This window comes from Argiope bruennichi, chromosome 9 (assembly GCF_947563725.1).
Source record: "Argiope bruennichi chromosome 9, qqArgBrue1.1, whole genome shotgun sequence".
NCBI lineage: Eukaryota > Metazoa > Arthropoda > Arachnida > Araneae > Araneidae > Argiope > Argiope bruennichi.
In genome coordinates, this window is record NC_079159.1 from 45,913,355 (window position 1) to 45,933,251 (window position 19,897).

At 26.4% G+C, this 19,897-nt stretch overlaps 1 protein-coding gene across 1 annotated transcript in view; it reads left to right on the forward strand.

Annotated features, from left to right (window-relative positions):
• The window catches only part of LOC129984547 (nephrin-like), a 149,755-nt gene that overhangs the window by 13,720 nt on the left and 116,138 nt on the right, over window positions 1–19,897 (forward strand). Inside the window, exons 2-3 of the mRNA XM_056094456.1 lie at window positions 3,845–3,943; window positions 13,363–13,722. Of these exons, the coding sequence (XP_055950431.1) occupies window positions 3,868–3,943; window positions 13,363–13,722 (436 nt within the window). The 5' untranslated portion in view covers window positions 3,845–3,867. The remainder of the gene's footprint in view (window positions 1–3,844; window positions 3,944–13,362; window positions 13,723–19,897) is intronic.

Sequence of the window (19,897 nt, forward strand, 5' to 3'; positions counted from 1 at the left end):
TATTTTTTGAAAAGTAGCAAAGGAATTAATACTATTTTATTCGCTTAAATGAACTAATGTATCCCACAGGCACAAACAGAACTAATACATGTACAAGATTGAAGAAAAAAGAATAAATGATTCATTCACAATGAAAGAATTCACAATAAAAAAAAAATAATGATTCATTTACATTTCATTAGATTTTAATGATTTTTTTTTTTGGTTTTTTGTTTAAAATAGAACTCGTATCATTTCTTTGACTAAGTAGAATTATAATATAAATTCATTTTTTTTTTCGAAGTGACCTCAATATCCATGAAAATCAAAACCTTGGAAATGTCCAACTATTAGCTTATAATAAATTGTTATAATACTCATTTTATCTTGCATTACCAGATATCGCATTGCTTTTACTATATTCATTTGTTTAATCCGGAGGTTAAGAACCTTGAGTTCAAGCACTCCATGCCACTCCCCTCAAATACAATATTAGCTTACCAATAAATTTATTTAGAAAAAATAAAGCAAATTTTTGAATATTTCCTAAAGGAATTCTTTTGAATTTCTCGAATTCATAGAATATTCTCCAGAATCTTTGATTTAAACAAATGAATGAAAACAATTAATCGTTTATATAATCCCTTCTTACTAGTAATACTTCATTAAAGTAACCTAATCTTTATCTAGGATCACAAACCCACGATACTGCGGTAAAAAAGAATAGTTTCAGATAATCAACTTGATTGTATTTTTGTTTCCTCATGAATAATATCGATTTCGGTAGCACAGCACCAAGAACCTTAATGAATTTATCTTTCTTTCGCCTTGAGCCAGATATTAATCTTAAACACCTATGGAAACAACTGACTTCGCTATAATCAATATTGCTTAGCGTCACTTGGCTTTATCTGGAGAGATTATACTGTGAAATGAAAAAGATGTGCCACTAGCTCACCGTTCATTTTCGTTTGAGCAACCCTAACATTATAATTTAATGTTGCTTCTTATATTTTACCATTCATCATGTTTTAATGTATTTTTCTTGCCCAATAAGGTCTTTTCTTTACTTTTTATGTTCGTTTTCAGCTTTCATATGCTAGAAAATTGAAAATAATAGTTCCTTTGGGATACAATCCATTTGTATCATTTTCCATTATTTTAAATTTAATACATGCTATTGGTATTATTATTTTATGAAAATTGTTGTCATTTAAAAGTGAATGATTCAATCAAAATTTAAATCTTTCAATATATAGAAAATTACCTCTTGCTGATAATGATATAATAATTTAATAATGGTGGCATCTCCGACATTTCATATATACATCTCAGACAAGTTATGTCTAAAGTTGAATCCACTGTTAGCTCATACCTCTCACTCTTTATTCAGCGCAGATATTTGTGTGGCAAATGTTCTGCGTCACATTTACGCGCACACTATTAAATAGTGTTAGTTGCACTCACATTGCAGGTTTACTGTGCCTTGGTTACCTTTGGTAAAAAATTCTAGAAATTATCTAAGAAGCAATGAAATTATTCATTGTTTTTTTATAGTTCACATATAAATCAGTCGATAATTAAAGCATATGAGAAGAGAATCCATCATTATATGCAAATACAAAAAAATGAAGTTTCTTATTTTTAATACATCTTTAAAGCCTGACTTTAAAGCGTACAATGACGCAAGTTTTCAATGCGAGTGTTCAAAGAGCAGTATCTAAAGAATATACGTAAATGCGAGTTAGCGCATCTGACTAGACAAATTAAAGAATAGACTTCGTAAAAGATACTGTTCCAAATTTATCAAAAGGATTGATACTACAGATTAATGTGCCAATGAGGCTGACGCATTCTTTTCAAATGCCGGGGTTAGTTCCGCTTTGAAAGATCTTAAGTATCTCATAAAAACCTCGCGGAGAAAATGAACTTAAGATAAAGCTTAGCAATTTGTAAGAGCAAGTTTGAAAGAATTTTTCGAAATTATATGCATGCTGCTATGATTAAAATTTTGTGATTAAAATTAAAATTTCCATATGCTGAAACTAGTTCCATGATGAAAGAACCTTTGATTTCAAGTTATCCACTCTTAGAAAAATAAACTCACAAAAGTTGTAAATAACTCATCTTGAACTCATAAACACAACTAGGACAGTGCGATCCTCACTTGCAAGACAAAAAAAATCAGTTTATAGAATCTTCTATGCGAGTGGCAACTACTGAATTGCACTGGTTTCAGAACAGAACTGTGATTTAATATATTTTGATCTGAAGGAACTGTATTAAAACTATAAGAAAATATTAAAATATGAAATATCAAACTAAAGAAACGGAAGATAAAATCAAACTTTATAGTGATAAAACATATGAGAAAATAAAAAACTAAAATATTTCAATTCATTTACATGCAGAAGAAGTCTCCAATAAAATGCCCTAATACACATACGTGAGAAAGTCTCCAATAAAATATTATCTTCTTAAGTAAATGAAGTTAATCCTCTTGCACACTTTCCAGTTTTTAGAATACTGACAAACTTATGGAGCTTTTTGATCCCAAATTTTTAATATTATTTAATAATATTTTTAATATGATATTTCTTTTATAATATGAAGAAAAGTTATTCTTAATATTATAAAATTCTTCCTGAAAACAAAATTATATTTCAGATACAAATGGGTTCTAAACCTAAATAGTTATTATTTTTCCGATGTATGAAATCCTTGACTATAATTCCTCTCAACTTTTTACCAATCACATTCATGCTTTATCATAGCTTTAACATAAAATAATTTGGAAAACCGAGTCACATACCATGGGATAAATCCATCTGGAAATCACCAATAGGAGACAAAATACTTCAAAATTCTTGATTCTATAGGCGCAATCACTTTTTATAGTATTTTCTTATGCGGTATTTATAAAGTAACAATTGTTGTATGAAAGAAATTTTCAAGAAACGATAAATTATGGTATCGAAAGTTCTTACGTCTGTCGTTGAAGGCAAAGTGACACCATGCTTCTGAAGAGAAGTTGGTTGACTTTTTTTTTGTTAGATAAATATCAGAAGACTGTAGACAATAACATAATTTGTAGGATAGAGCAGATTATTTCAATTCAGTAAACAATGCAGTTTGTGAATGTTACAGCCATGAGCACCGCAAGGTTAAGCAAATATCAAATATCTCTCAACGCCATTTCTGATTTGAATTAAATTTTACCGGATTATAATATTTATTTTTAGGGAAATATCACTTTTTCTTTGAGAAATGAAAGTTGCAATTTCATTTCAATTTCACATTTTTAAATTAACAGCTTCCATTCACCACAAAATAACATATCTTTGTTTTAGCAATTACATTTGTTCAGTGTTCTATACATAAAATAGTTATACATTACCTGTTTCTATACATAAAATATAGCGAATAAGTTCACATTTTTTATGATATAGATTAATGTTTGCGGTCTTTTATAAACCCTTACACATATAAGTCTTTTTTATATCGTTTATCGTGGTATCTCATTTCTTTCCTATTCTATTTCAAAGTTTGCTAGAATTATAAATAATATAGCTGCATATTATCTTTCTATTCATAAAATTAAATTATTGATCTAAATATTACCCCTAAAGTTCGTAGGGGTAATATTTAGGTATGATAACAGAATAATTTTTGATGAAAATATTCGTTATTATGAAATTACGAATTCATTTTTAAAAAAAAAAAACTTTTATATTTTAAATTTTATAACCGGAAATGTTAGCATACATAAATCGAACATAAAAAAATAATACTAATAATTCATAATTTATAATAATTTATTAAAATTTCTAAAATGTTAAGAGTAATTTGCGTTTCTTTTCCATAGATTGCATTCAAAGGCGAAAGTGGATGATGCGTTTCAAGAGTTTGTTACACATAGTTATTATATATTTGGTAGTTCTGTTCAAAATCACCTTGGCTGAAAGTAAGTGCCATTTTTTTCATTTAAAATTATGTTAAAAATTAGATGTGTTTTCATTCTAATCTTCCTAGAAAAAAATTTGGTATTTTTTTTATCTAAGCAGACGATTAATTAAGGAAAAATTAGTACTGCTAAATTAATGCACTAGAAGTGTTGAACGAAATGATTCATTGGAAGTTACCGAAAACAGATAGGGCAATTTTTTGAACATTTGCAATGCCTTAATCAAGAAAAATGTATGGTATATTATGTAACATGTTAAAGCGTTAATACCAAATTAAAAATTATAGCTGAAATTCCATATGCTTTAAACTGTAAAGCCCGCTTTAAAACTTTGGAAATTATTTATACCCCAGAATAAGATAAATTTATACTGTAAATTAATAATTTGGTTAGGTCGTTTCTTTATTATTAAGTAAATATGCAGAAGTGTACATTCAAATTCTTTAACAGTTTTAAACCCAATAAATGTGGCGAGTGCATTGAAATGATAAACGCATACATATTTAAAATGATAGGTGTATATATTAAATCATATTTATTAATATTGATATTCAATTAAATCATACAGCTTTTGTCCTTTTAAGCAGAGATTCATTTCTGAGGAAAAAATCGTTTCCTTCTTCCTTCAGAAAATGACAATTCCTAAAAAGTAAAATATATAATTTCCAATTTTTTGCTTAAATTCATGTTGTTCAAATGAGCTGTAATATAATTTTAATATTTTTATAATTTCATTGCGCATATTTAAAATGTTCTGCTTTAAAAAACATTGAGAGAATGTTCAAGACTTCTATTGATCTGCAAATAAAAAAATATATTTAAAAAAAAATGGATTTATCTATATATCAAATGATATTATGGAAAAACAATAAAAAAAATATTTGAGTGAAATAAAATGTTTTGAATAAATTTTAAAGGTAATTAAAAAGAGGGAAAAAAATCTTCTAGTTAAGTGAATTAATTTACATAATAATTTTTAAAAACTGTTTATTTTTCTAAATTAATTATTTTTGTCGTTGTTTAGGCTTGATTTAGTGGAAAGAGACATATGAATGAAAAGAATGCTTTAAAAAAGGCAGACCATTTTTATAAAAAACGGTTTGTAATGAATGGTATTTTCCTTAAAAATTATGGACAACATTTATAAGGATATTTTTTATGAATCTTTTGCTAGGATTTTGACTCAGCCATCACCGTTGTATGAACTAAAAGAGGAATATAGAAACTTGTCAAAGTATAACACGATAAAACGCATAAAATCAAACGATATGGCAAAACAGGGGAAAACTTAAATATACATACCATTCTTAGAAAATAAATCAGCATTTAGTTCCATAATAAGAAATAATTCTTATTTATGCTATGCTTTATATATAAATGCATGCAAATTCGTAGAATCATGATTTTTAAATCAGAAAATTAAAGTTGCTAATATTCAGTACAAATTTCTTTATTTGGAAATTCTTTGTGAAAAATAAAGAAATATTAATAATGGAAATATTTTATCCGAAAGATTGAACAGTTATTTGCATTGAGCTTTTAAGAAATACAAGATAATTTTTATTAAGATAAGGCAAAGAAGATAGTGCATTAAAATTACATTTTAAAAGCTGAATAATCATTTAAAATAATGAAATTCCTTAGCATTTTAATAACTTTCAAAGAAAAATTTCGGTGTGCCTAACCACGAGGCTTTTAATTTAATTAAATTGAAGTTCAAGGGAATATGGTAACGAGATTCTAACGAATGACTTTAAAATCCAAATACGAGTCCAAAGACATTGTTTGGCAATATCAATCTGATATGAATAACAACCCTATCTTATAACAATAACAATCTTAACAGTATCAATCTGATAACAATGACAATCTTAACAGTATCAATCTAATAACAATGACAATCTTAACAACATCATTCTGATAATTTTCCATGAAGGATTTTTTTCTAAATTCTGATAAACTATTTACTGTTAATCTAATATCGATAAGTAATGACTTGATTGATGTTATCATCTATATAATCAAATGAGTAGTCTGTGCTGTGGCCAATAAATTAATCCAAATTAATAAATTAATTCAATATTTTTCTATTCATTTCTATTTTTTTTTTTCCTAATGTATTTTCAATGTCACTATTTTTATTTGAATGTCAGTTGCCTTTAAACATAGGACAGATAAAGCAGAACATTCACTCACTCCCTATTTCTTTCTCCAGACCATATCCATTATATGCACTACGAATAACTTATTTGGATGGATCATGTCAAAATTTTAATTCGTCTTTACCTTTTTAAATATTATCTGATGATACAAAGATTTTCAATGATTTGGTGCAATGAATGTCATGATTAATTATTTCGTTGGTTTGCGAGAGCTTCACAGTTGCTTTGGCCTATACAATTTAAAAGTTTTAGAAAAGGATGAAATTATTCCAAGTGGATATAATTTGCTGAGTATATCATTTGTGTTGTGTTTAATACTTGTAATTGATTTTTTTTGTACATCATTTATGAAAAATGTTTGAAGTTGTTTCACCATTCACAATTAAAATAGTTGCGATATGAGAGAAAATTATTGGCACAAGGGATTTGAGAAATACATTTAGTGTTCATTGAATCCACTAGATAATTATTTATTGAATGTCAAAAGCGTAGTCATTTGTAACAGATCAGTGAACTTAAAAACTATACATAAAGCCATATATATATATATATATATATATATATATATGTGTGTGTGTGTGTGTGTGTGTGTGTGTGTGTGTGTGTGTGTGTGTGTGTGTGTGTGTGTGTGTGTGTGTGTGTGTGTGTGTGTGTGTGTGTGTGTGTGTGTGTGTGTTTGTTCAAAAAATCATTTAAAACGTTCTATATTAACATATTAGTTTAACGAATTAATATTTCTCATTGAAAATAATTTATTGCATATGCGAATAAATTTTTCAGCCAACTATGCTGGAATGAATTTAATTTCCTTTTATCGCAACATATATAAAAAAAACATCAGTTAAAATAATATAATTAACTTTGAAATCGTTCTGTTACTCAAATTATAAATGCAGAAATGCGAATAACAATTAGAATAGTATGAAAATATTTTCTTAGCATGTCCGAATTTTAATAAACGAAAGAGAATAAAAGTGAATTTAAAGAGAAATAAAATATTTTTAATGCATTATCTAGTTAAACTGTGTAATATGAATAAATAAGAGCTATAATAAATCGTGAGAAGGAATAATTTTGCTGTAACACAACTAACAATAAAAACCATTGCGGGATAATCAGTTAGTAAAAAGAAACGATAAGTAAAAAAAGGAAATTATTTTCTTCCCAGTAGTATATAAAAAAGCAATAATAAATTAAAATTACCGTTTTGAGGAATTTGATAAGAAAATCGGAATACAAATCAGACTTTTATTTTCTTTTTACATAAAGAAATCTCATTTTTATTGACATATGTACCGGAAATAAATCAGTCATATTTTTTATCAATATAATGTGATTCTTTAAATTTCGAGGAAAATAATCTGAAATTTAAGGCAACTAATTATTCTTGTCATATTTTATGGAATGATATAGAATCTTAAATGATCTTTGTTATATTTACATTACAAATTAAAATTTGAATATTTTCTTAAGGAAACTATTTTTGCATTTTTAATTATTAAATTTAAACTTTTAATTAAATGGATTTTAGCATAATTTCTTATATTTATTCTTTGGTTTCCAACCTGAATTAAAAATTTTAATTATTAATTTTTTAATATCAAAATTTAGTTTATTATTTATTTAATTTAATATCAAAATTTTTAATATCAAAATCAATTTTTATCAACAATAGAAAACTGAAGTGTATTTAAAAGGGATACCTCGTTGAAATTATTTTCAAATAATTGATAATTTTGATTAAAATAAATCAGAGTAATTTCTCCTTTCATTATATCGTTTGATCCCTCATATCGCTTCAGTTTAATAAAAGTTATTTTTAAAATTAGTTAGCAACGTTCATGCCTTTGCAATTATTGTATTTTAGAGTAAAAATTAGTCTATTTCCCATAATTCCAAGAGAGCAAAATTTCGATTTCTTAGATAGTCTAACTTATAGTCATAGGACTTTTTTATTTTATGATTTTTTTTCATTAACACGTTTAAGATGGAATACCTTTTTTTATATTAGCATATCATTCTAAAGCATTCTAAACGTATCATTCTAATGGTCTGTTTATGGAAAGACATAATAAATTCGGTGACATAATAAATTTGGAAATTATAGTTGGTAAATAACTATATCAGAATTAAGCCTTAACTAGGGAGGTGCGGTCTAGGAGATCGCATTTTCTTTACACTCAAATTCAATTTTCTAATAAAAGTATTAGTATAAAAATGAGTCAATATATTCAGCAGATTTTTTTCTTGATATATAAATATGTTTTAGAATTTTTTTAAAATATATTATTATTGAAAAAAGTAATTGCTTTGGAACATACAATTTCGTCTCAAATTAAATGTTACAACAAATAATATTTTTGAAAAAAACATATTACTTATTATTTTTTAAAACATATTTATTTTTTCAGTATACAAAGGTATATAGAAAACAATATAAGGGAAAATTGAACGATTAAATGAATAAAAAGTGACAATAAATAAAATTGACCTTTTTTTTTTCTTTTCATTGACATCATTGGTTTTCGAGGACATTTTAAACATAAGTACGTTAAGTACAAGTATAAATATCTGCCTATAAATTCTGTAGACATTTCTGTTGCTATATTGATATATTTTAGAAATTTTTCAAAATACATTATCACTAGAAGACTTAATTATATTTGAACATACAGATCAGAATCAGCAGCATGAAAAGTTTCATCGAAAAGATTTTCTGTATAATTATCCTTTCACTTTCTGCTTTATTTAAAAGTCTCTGGAGCTCTGCTTACTAACGAGGATCAGTAGATTGGATAATGTTTCAAACACAAAATTTTAGAGCCGTCTGATAAGCCTTGTATAAAATCAGAACACTAAAAGGGAGTGTTTTCTCACAGACGTCGAGGTAAGAATTAACTGAAATATTTAAAAAAAGCATCCACTAAGACCGGCTGTAAAATTACACGTGTAGTGAAGGTCACGAAGCAAGAAGCTACACGGTCAAACCATTCTATTGAGTTTAAAATAGAACAAGAGTGACCGAAAGTCCATCTTTAGTGGTCTGGCAGACCGCACCTCCCCAGTTAAGAGCTAAACGTGTAAAGATATTAAGAAATCAGACTCCTATTACATCAAAAATTTAGAATGTTTTATCAAGTTCATTATTTCTTATCAACGAAAAATATTAAGGTACTTATTCTAGTATTAGAATTTCCAAATCAACAACAGCTAAAGACATTTAACTTTCGATACCATCAAAGTCTACTTGAACGCTGTATAAAGTAACTTTTCGTTGGAATTTTATCGAATTCACAACTTTCGATGCGCTGAGAGTTGATTGAAAATAAGTAGATATTTATTGCAATATAAATTGCATATTTGAAAAGTTTTCAGATATTAAATTATCAGTGTTTATAAACAGAGCCTGTCTTAGATAGGGGCATACGGGGCAGTTGCCTCGGCCCCCCACATCAGAGCCCCTCCCCTAATTGAATATATTTTTTTTTTGTTTCCGTCTTTAATGAACTTTTTTAAAACAAAATATCAGTACAGAGTAAAATTCGTTAGTTATATGTTAGCTTCTTCATTAATCTATCGTATGAACACAAAAAATCTACACTACAAGTTATGTGATACATTAATGTTATCACTAACTTCATGTTATATTAAAAAAACATTAAAATTATATTTTTACTGGAATTTGAATAATGAATCGATCTGGATACTTTTCATTCTGTTAGAATAAATTTTCGACCTTTAATGTCCTAATATTTATCAAATTAAAATAAGATTGATAAATTAATTGCCTTTCTTAAATAGTTGTTTGTATGCAATAAATGCAAGAAATAATAAAGAAAATTCCTACATATGAAAATAACTGTTGACAAATTTGTATATTTTTTATTTAAAAATGTACTAATATTTAATTTATGAAATGTAGGAGTTTCTCTTATATACGGATGCTTAAGATGGTTGTAGAAAGCATTCTAATATAAATCTTGCCTTAGCATTTTGTCAGATTGCATTTTAAATTCAATGGTTAAATATGGTGCTTCGAGTTCAGACTAAGAGTATTTTTAGTTTTAAGCAAATATCACTTTGAATTAATTAACGAAAAATACCATAGGCAAGTTATATGCACTTCTATGCACGGTTCTTTATTACTGAAGTTGTGAAGCAGAGGGGGAAAAGAAGTTTTTGCCCCTGGCCCCAATTAGGCTAAGTCGGGCCCTGTTTATAAATGGGTGTGGTAAGAATTTTAGGCATCATAATATGCTATCGTTTCAAAAAAGTCTGAATTTTTCTAGCTATATTGTTACTTCGTATTATTACCTAAGCATACTTTTGAAACAATTTTAAAGTATAAAGTTTTTTACAGTAAATTAAAAGTAGTAGTTAAAACAATTGAATAATTTCAGTTATGGAATGAATGCATTTTCAAAAGAATGTTGTAGAAATTTCTTAAAATAGGGAAATATTACAGAAAAAATAACGGAATTATAGCTATAATTATTTTTTTAGCAGAAAATGTTTTATGAGGGCTTAACTATAACCCAGTACAATTTTTTTATCTATAATAAAATGAGTTTTATAAAAAAAATTCCAAATAAAGAATGCAGAGAGCAGAAATGAAAAAAGTTTTTCTTAAAAAATTAAAATATTTAAAATATCTGTTTTATCATCAATTTATCTAGATTTTGAACTATTAATATTTTCAATTTCAATATTCGAACTATCAAGGTTTTCAATTTATCAATAAGTTTCATCGAAAAACTTGCGTTATCTTCAAAAATAAGTTGTTAAAAAAAGACCGAAGATCTTAACTTTTAAGTTGAAATTATATAACATGTAAAAAAATGACTTTCAGTTTCTTCAAAAAGTTAATTAAGCGTAATACATGTTATTTCCTTGTCAAAACCAGTAGTGACTCATTTATAAATTATTTTCAAAGTCACTGCTTAAATATCCCCTCCAAATATTATTTAACTTTAATCTTTTTAAGCGAAGATTTTTTTTTTATCAAAGAGTTTTTTTCCTTCTTTTTTTCACCATCCAAAATACTTCAGCGATGTCCGTTTCTTTCTTTCTGGATTTATCTAATGTACCTGCTTTTCCTTTGTTAACATAACGTCCTTTTTTCCTGAAAATGGGAGAGATTTTCGCGGGCTAAACACGCTTTGGAAATCTTGCCGTTTCACAAAACATGGCTTCGGAAATTTAAATTCGTTCTCTACTTTTAACTAAAGAGTACAAATATTTGAGTATGGAAATTGATTCCTTACGGGGTTTTTATATTTGCATTCTATCGTTACTACACCGCATGAATTTTAACAAAGTGTTTTTCGACAGGAAAGGAAAAAAAGTATAACAGGAAATATTTTTGAATTTTCCTTATGGAATATAAGTTATCTCTCTCCTAAAAAAAATTCGCAGCATGGTTCAGTGAAATTTCAGGAAATTTTGTATGTAATGGATATGGAGATTCCATGTTGAAAGTGCAAAAACCTGCATGAATAATGTTTCGGCTTGAATCATTTACAAATTTTATTTCCTGTCCTCTTCTTTAAAAACATCACTTGTACAAACAAAAATAATCTTGTTTTTTTTTTGCACGATACGTACATCAGAAATGCTTTAAAACTATTTTCACACAACACAATGTTTTTCTAACTTTTCAAAACAAACTCGCTTAGTATAAGTTATCTACAGAAGGTATTTTTAAGAGGAACAATAAAAAAAGATGATTTTGTCATTTGAAATTTGTTAGCTATATAAATATTCTCAAATTTTGTTCATTTTACGAAATGATACTATTTTTTATAGAAAAACAAATTCTCCTATGAATTACTAGGTATTCACTTTGCGAAATCAATTATAATGCTGAAATCGGAAATATTAATTACAGTACAAATCAACAACTGTTTCATTTCACTTGATTTATTTCATCAGCTTCTTTTGATTATCATTAACCCATTTTAACATTGCAACTTTAACATATTTTACTAGCACTATTATTGCTAATATTCATATAAAAATTCAGGAAATTTATTGTACAATATCAAATATTTTTATTGTTATCATAAATGAATATAATTTTTTATTCTACATGCAGTAATGAATATATTACTAAACAATAGAATAAATGTATTTAGTTCAGACATTAGATACAAAATGATATAAAAAATGTATCAAACTTACTGTATGAGTAATTGCAATTATTATAAAAGATCATTTTCAGTAAAATCTAGATAAAGTCCACCTAATTTGTTCTAAAGCAGATGAACATAATAGACTAATTTCAGGGGCAGTTATTTAATTATGTTCTAAATTCCACATTTCACAAGACAAAACAAACACGAACACCAAAATTACATGACATTCACTAGTATACTATCTAGTAATGACTCCGAAGAAGATCATGGGAGATATACCTTGAAGTTAATAAGGTAATGTTATCTGCTGTATCAAAAGATAAGATAGTATAGTTAATATAACCGCTACAATATGAATACACAGCAATTCATCCTTTAATGGTGGCTTTTAATATTGGTTGCAAGAACATAATACACTTTTTATAACAATTTTTTAAGAATAATAATTGGCATACTGTTTTCAAATTGAAGCATATTTTTCAGATAACACGTTTCAAGTGTTGCATCATGTTATGTTTCAAATTATAAAACACATTTTCTTTTTTTTCATTTTTCATTTTTGACATTTGATGTGGCTTTAGCTGATTTTCAATTTTAGATACTGATTTTCGATTGATTATAATACATTTATAAGAAATTAAAAGTAATCCTTTAATTATGGGAGAAAGAAAATTTGGATGGATGGATATTTTTAGGCAAGATATTATGAGTTAAGAAGTTCATGATGAAAATAAATCCTTTATAACAGTAATAATTCAAAATCAGAATAACTTTAAAATATAAAATTTAGCGTGTAATTTTCTGACTATAATGAAATTTCTGAGTCATATTTTGGTTCAATTTTCGTCAGAAAAAGAAGATCCAGAATATTGATTTGGTATTTTAGTTATTACATATTAAGAGAATTTCAACAATTAATCTCTAAAGATTAGCTATATGCTGTTTGAAACTGTCATTCGCCATTGAGAAGCAAAATAAGATTCCTACACGAGGAATTTTCGGTGAGGCCACATCCATAGATTTATTATTTACAATGAATTATGGTTTAATCGAATAATGTATATTGATATTAACAAAATTTTATAATTCTTATATTATATTCACTTATGTTGCCATGTTTTAGGTATATTTAGTGTTGAAGGGCAGGTAGCCATCTTGCCTTGTAGTGCTGCATCTTCATCCTTCAGACCAAACGTCAAAACAACCTTACTCAGGTGGTTTCACAACCATTATCCTAAGCCAGCTTATACATTAGATGTCCGTTATACTGAGCAAATGACGGCAAATCTCATTTGGTCTGACACTGGTGCCAGGCATTTTCCATCTTCCGACTATGAAGGACGATTGTACCTGGAAGTGAGCTCAGAGATACCAGCCTTGAGGATTGACCCTGTTCAATTTGATGATAATGGCCTGTATACCTGTCAAGTAGATTTTAAATTTAATAGATCTGTGTCAAGCTCCGTAGATCTACATGTAATAGGTAAGTTCATTATCTGTTTCTTGGAAACTAGTTTATTTCTGTCAATTTTCTCATTTCTATATTTATTGTATTCAGCCTGGGATTATTTTTTAAATTTATCTTGGATTATTTTTTTTTTCAAATCAGCAATGCCGTTTTTATTTTTGAAAAGAGGTATGAGAAACTGTATTTTCTGACATAAAGACAAAAGACAGCCATAGATTTGGCAAATTTATTCCTCTCGCTGCGTATTCCACGATTTCCACGGGAAACGTAGAAGTAGTAAAATTTCCACAACCCGCGATTTCCGTGGGGATGAATTTTCCCGTCTATTTAGCTGTGCAACCCGCTCTTTTCGCGTTCTATGTTTCATTTAGGCTTTTATGGTTCCATTCGGATCTGGGCTAACAGATAGTGTTAGATGTCCATGGTTCTGCGAAATATAAAGCATGTTTTGCAGCATTTTGCGCACTCTTTTCAAAGCTCAAAGATATGTAGCTGGAATTCGCAATTTCTGAACAAATTTTAATAAAAGAATTACGCAGAGAGAGGGTACATTTTGTCAAATGCACTTCTAAATATTTTGACAAATTTTATTTTTGAAAAGAGGTATGAAAATTTTATTTTGTGACATAAAGAGCCAAAAAAAAGGATAAAGGATTTGGAAAACTTTATTTTGTTATATTTCTTATGTTTTACGAGTATTAAACATACTTCTTTCTGAATTTAGTATTCATTCTAATAATACAGATCTAAATTTATAAAATAAATAGTACATCTATTCTAAAAGAGAGGCACGATTAATAGGATGTCAATTTGAAAAAAATAATATTTTTTTTTCTATTAGTAATAATAAATTATCACTTAAGAGATATCTTTATTTTTTATTAGTTGCATATAGAAGATACAAGGTGGTTCGCCAGGAATATTAATACTATATAATTTCATTTGAGTCTCTGCTTCATAACTTGGTGTTCATGAATCCCTCATCAAGGAATTTACCAAGCAATAAATTGTGATTGACTTTAAAACCCTGTTATTTTAATTTATATTCATATGTTGTTCTGTTCATTGCGCAGTTGAATTTTCTCGTCGGGAGAACATTAGAATATTTAATTTTAATTTTTAATAAAATTTCTTTAAAAAAATACTATCCATGTTTCACTTTCTCCTGTTCCAAGGTATATTTCTACATTTGTTAGTAACCTTAGATCAAAATTCACTTGTGGTCTCACATTTTTTTTATACTCAAATTATTTTTTATACTCACATGATTTTTTCTTAATAATTTCTTCATATTTTTTTAATAATCTGAAAAATAAATATTGTTGAATCTTGCGAAAAACGAAATAACAACTCTTTTAAAATGAAGCATTGATGATTTATTTAGACATCAAAAAACGAGTATCTATTTGGAGTATTACTATAGCTTAAGAATTAAAAAATTAAACATTGACATTTAATTGAAAACTTTCTTAAAATAAAAACGTATAGTTCGCATATTTTGATTTACTTGTAGAATTTTTATCTCAGACAAATCATGTCTTCTAAAATGATATTCAAAGGCCAAATTTTCTTTTATAACCATTATTTTTTTTCTTTTTATTGTTTTGCTTCTAGTGTCATGCGGCGATATTACTTTTACTCTTTTTTTAAGTTTTACTCTGTCGGATGTGAACTATACAGAAAGTATAGTCATCGTCAAAAAAATCGAACTAGAGATTACACGGTTTAGAACTTCATGAATTCGATAAACATATTTTTGGCCTTATATCTCCCTGTCTTTTTCTGAACGCGATAACTCAGAAACACTTTAACTGCAAGTATTCAGAAAGTATACATGAAAAATTAGTACACTGGTTAAGCATCTAAATTATAAGTTCATATCGAATTTGATATACCATTTGGAAGGGATTGACCGTCTGTTAACCTGCTCTCTCACAAACATGTAAACATGATATAGCTTAGAAATGCAATAACTTAAATATATGACATTTAGTATTTGATTTTGTGACTACAGTTGTAATTTTGTATTCAATTTTGGTTTCTATTTATCCGGAAAATTCAGAGCTCTGATTGATGCGTATTTACCGCAATCCAGCTAAGATTACACTCTAATAGACTATTTCTTGACTATTGAAATCCGAATAAAAATAAACTTTTATCAGAGTATGCGAGAAAGTTTCGGGGAGAGGATTCCTGGTAGTTGTATTAATTGACAATTGATAATTTTCTTTGGGTCAATAAAAAAATGTATTTTTTTGTATTATTGTTTTGGTACACAAAATAAAATTAAACTTCCAATTATTACAAATAACTTGACTGGCTTAAAAGAAGAAAAAAGTTATAAATAATATATTTCAGCTTCATGTTAAGTGTTATTCCATTCTTATTTTTGTCAACCTGAAAAGCATATATATTTTAAAAATCCTTTTCTGTGAACAACTAAACTATAGTTTCAAACACATAAAAATAATGCTTCAAAGTTGTCAGCATTTATAAATGAATTTATGATTCAGAATGAACATAATTTTAATTAAAAAAAACTCAAAATATTACAGTGTAATATTCACAAAAATAGGAAAGCATTATGTTTTCGAATTTTAAGAAAATTCACAAGGGAAAACTTATTTACAGTAAAGAGTGATGAAAATAAATGATATTTTCGGAATGTATAGCATTTCAGATGCATGGTAAATAAATACTATATGCATTTAAGAAATTTGAAAAAAAAATATTAAAAAAAAAATATTCACTGCATTTATTTAAAAACATTATTGTGGGCTTTTCAGTTTACGTTTTTTGAAGGGTCAAACATTTCTTGGTAATTTAATAGCATGATTAATCCTCATTTATGTACTAAAGTTCAATTGTAACAATAGTAATTGTATCACGATATTTTACTACTTATGTTATGAAAATTTATTCTGTTATTTATTTAGATAGATTAATAACGAAAATAGGAATACTATATGAAATAGCTTTAAGAAAAGAATTATGCATATGATTATCAGGATTATAATTTAGGAATATGATTGTTAAATTATTTGTAATTGATAAATACATAGTCTATTTACTCTCCATATCCAGAATTACTAAATATATATCCTCTGCTTCCTAGTTTATTCTAGGAAAATGGAATTCTATACAAAGCCAATTAAAGTAAAGCTATAAAGAAAAGTAAGTAACTATAATGTTTTGATTCTCAAATAAAATATTGGAAAGTTTTATGAAGCTGAATATTCGTAAATTAAATAATTTTTTATTCTAAAAAAGCACAACATTTTAACAAAACCAAAATCACAGCAGGCTATATTTATTTACTTTAGATTTTATTTTTTTAAGAATACATTCTCTTCTTCAATAAGGAAAGAATATACATTCCCACTTAATGTACTTAGGTACTGCAATCAGCATTAAAAATTGTTGATAGTTTATTTGAGATAGTTAAAACACTATACGATAAGTCAATTAACCACATATGTTTTATATTAAGAAATGTAAACTTTTAGAATTCTTTTTTTCCAGTCTTTTTGAGTTCAGTCTAATTGAGTTCCTAATTTAATACACCATTTTTATAAGGCTTGAAATCTAACTAATATTGTATCATTAAATTATGTAAATTAAAATCAGTGTTATTTCTCCTTGAAGTAAACTAGATTTTGTACATCGTCCGTATGAAATTAATTCAACAAAATGTGCATATCGTAACTTTTGAAAAACAGTACGTTATTTTAAAGCAAAAAAATATCACCATACTCGTATCTATCATAGTGTAATATTATCCTGTTATACACACTTTATGTATTTTAATACCTGCATATATTTATACGGTTATGAATATCTAATATACAATTATACGCTTACAATTTTTTCAGGAAGTTATAAGCTAATTAGTCTTATTGAAAATATTTTTTAGGTAATTTAATTCTCTTATATCATAAGAGAATATAAGATGTTAATGATTTATATCTTGCATTCTTAAAGGAAGCATCTTTTCTAATTAAGATACTTAGAAATATTTTGAAACTTGAGTTTCACTTAAGTAATGTAACTTATTTTACTTATGAAATATATAAAATTAACTTTATGTGCTTATTAATTTTTTTAATTAAATATTAATTAACAAACCAAATGACATTTAAGATAGATAATTTTGATGATAAGTGTATCTCCATCCCCCCTGCTTCGTGGCATTGAACAAAATTCCAAAAAAATAATTGCTTGTGAAATTTCCACGAGCAAAGAAGCTCTACTGAAATTAGGAAGAAAACAATTGTTTGTAGAAATACTAATAGAAAATTTAATATTAGATTATCGCGACTGAGACAATAATATTTGCTTAAAATAAACAGGCTGTAATTAAGGAACACCTTCACACGACTCAAAAGTAACTTTCAATTTGTGGTTGAACGTGTCTTTACATCTAGTTTCAAAAATGACTGATTAGTTATTGCACTATAGATTAATTCACTATATGGTTCATCACAGTACTATAATATGCAATCATACGGAATGATGACTGATGCTTTAAATTTTTTTATGCAGAGTATTTTGGAACATTTGAGCAAATTTATCTTTGTTACACTTGCCTTCTTTTAGTCAATTATGAAATAAAGAAATAATTTATATTTTGTGTTAGATTGATTTTTGCTTATAAAATACCGATATTTTAACCGATCGTTTAAAAATTTTTTTAACGAACTGTTTGAATTCTTATACTAATATATACAGATATTTTAAAAGAATTTTTTAAAACCTTTATGTACAAGAATATTATAAAATTATTTAAAACCTGAGTATTAGCCAAAATGAGTATAAGAATCAAATAATTACTTTTTACTTAGTTTTCTTCAGAGAAGCGTAGTTTTTCAATACATGTTTGAAAGTTTGAAAAAAATTTTGATATGTTTCAAACAGTTGACCATAAATAAGCATTTTAACAAAAAAAAATTTCTTTAAAGTAAGCAAATCAATCAAAATTTTGAAAAAGAAAAAAAAAATACCTAATTAAGTTTCAGTCAATATGCAAGTTTGCGAGTATCCATTCTTAAAAGTAAAGAATCGGAAATAATGTTGAACGTACTGCAGTTTCTTTTTTGTTTCTTTTTCTTTCTTTCATTTCAAGTTTCAAATGAAATATTCGTTTTGTAAAATTATAAAGATTATAATATTTTTATACAAAATTTTATTAATATGCCTATCTTAATCTTACAAACGAAAATGTTATTCATAAATCATAATAAACTTATTATTTTTAATGCCTTGCACGATAAACAGATTTTCTTCCCTAGAATGATATTCTTTTAGATATTGCATAGTTGATTACATTTTTGTCTGTTATACTTATACACATATCACATTTTTCGATAAAGTTTATTTAAAATAAATTATTATATCCCTATTAAAAATTAAAATTAAAATATTTGTACATCTTACTTTAAATATTAACAATTTTAAAATATTCATACTATAAAATTTTAGCCGAAGATAATTTAAGAACTTATTATTGATGTTTCTTTGTTTTTCCTCTGATTTTCAATAGATTTCTAATTATTTTTTCATCTAAAAGTTAAAATATTCATGAAAATAATGATATTTTGCTTTTACATGTTAGATTGCATAAAATCTATTTTATTTCAGAGAAAAATATGAAATATTTTAGTTAAAATTGTTTAATTTTCTGAACAAAGAGGCATTTTGATAATATATATATATATATATATATATATATATATATATATATATATATATATATATATATATATATATATATATATATATTGAACGCGCTTTGTAGATTTAATGAAGAAGACATTGAAACCCACATTACACAATCATAAATAAAATTTAAAAGAAAGAAAATTCTTGCAAATTGTAATAGAAAAATACAATATTAATTATATAGAAAACACATGAAGCACATCTAAGGAGAAAGGGGTTCTCTGCGGTATTCGATTCATCGAACAAATTTGTCAAGTTGAATGCAGGTTTGAAACAAACACATTTTGCACTAGTAGCATTTGAAGATCCTCACCTAAGGTGTTACCAACTGTATACTCTATTCAAAATTCCACAACAAGACAAATCTTTTCTGCATAATGGAATTTTATTTTCAAATTTTGAATTCAAATATTTTGATTTATCAGTTCAAAACTTCATGTTTTCCAATTTTTGCAAAAACGGAGAAAGAGTA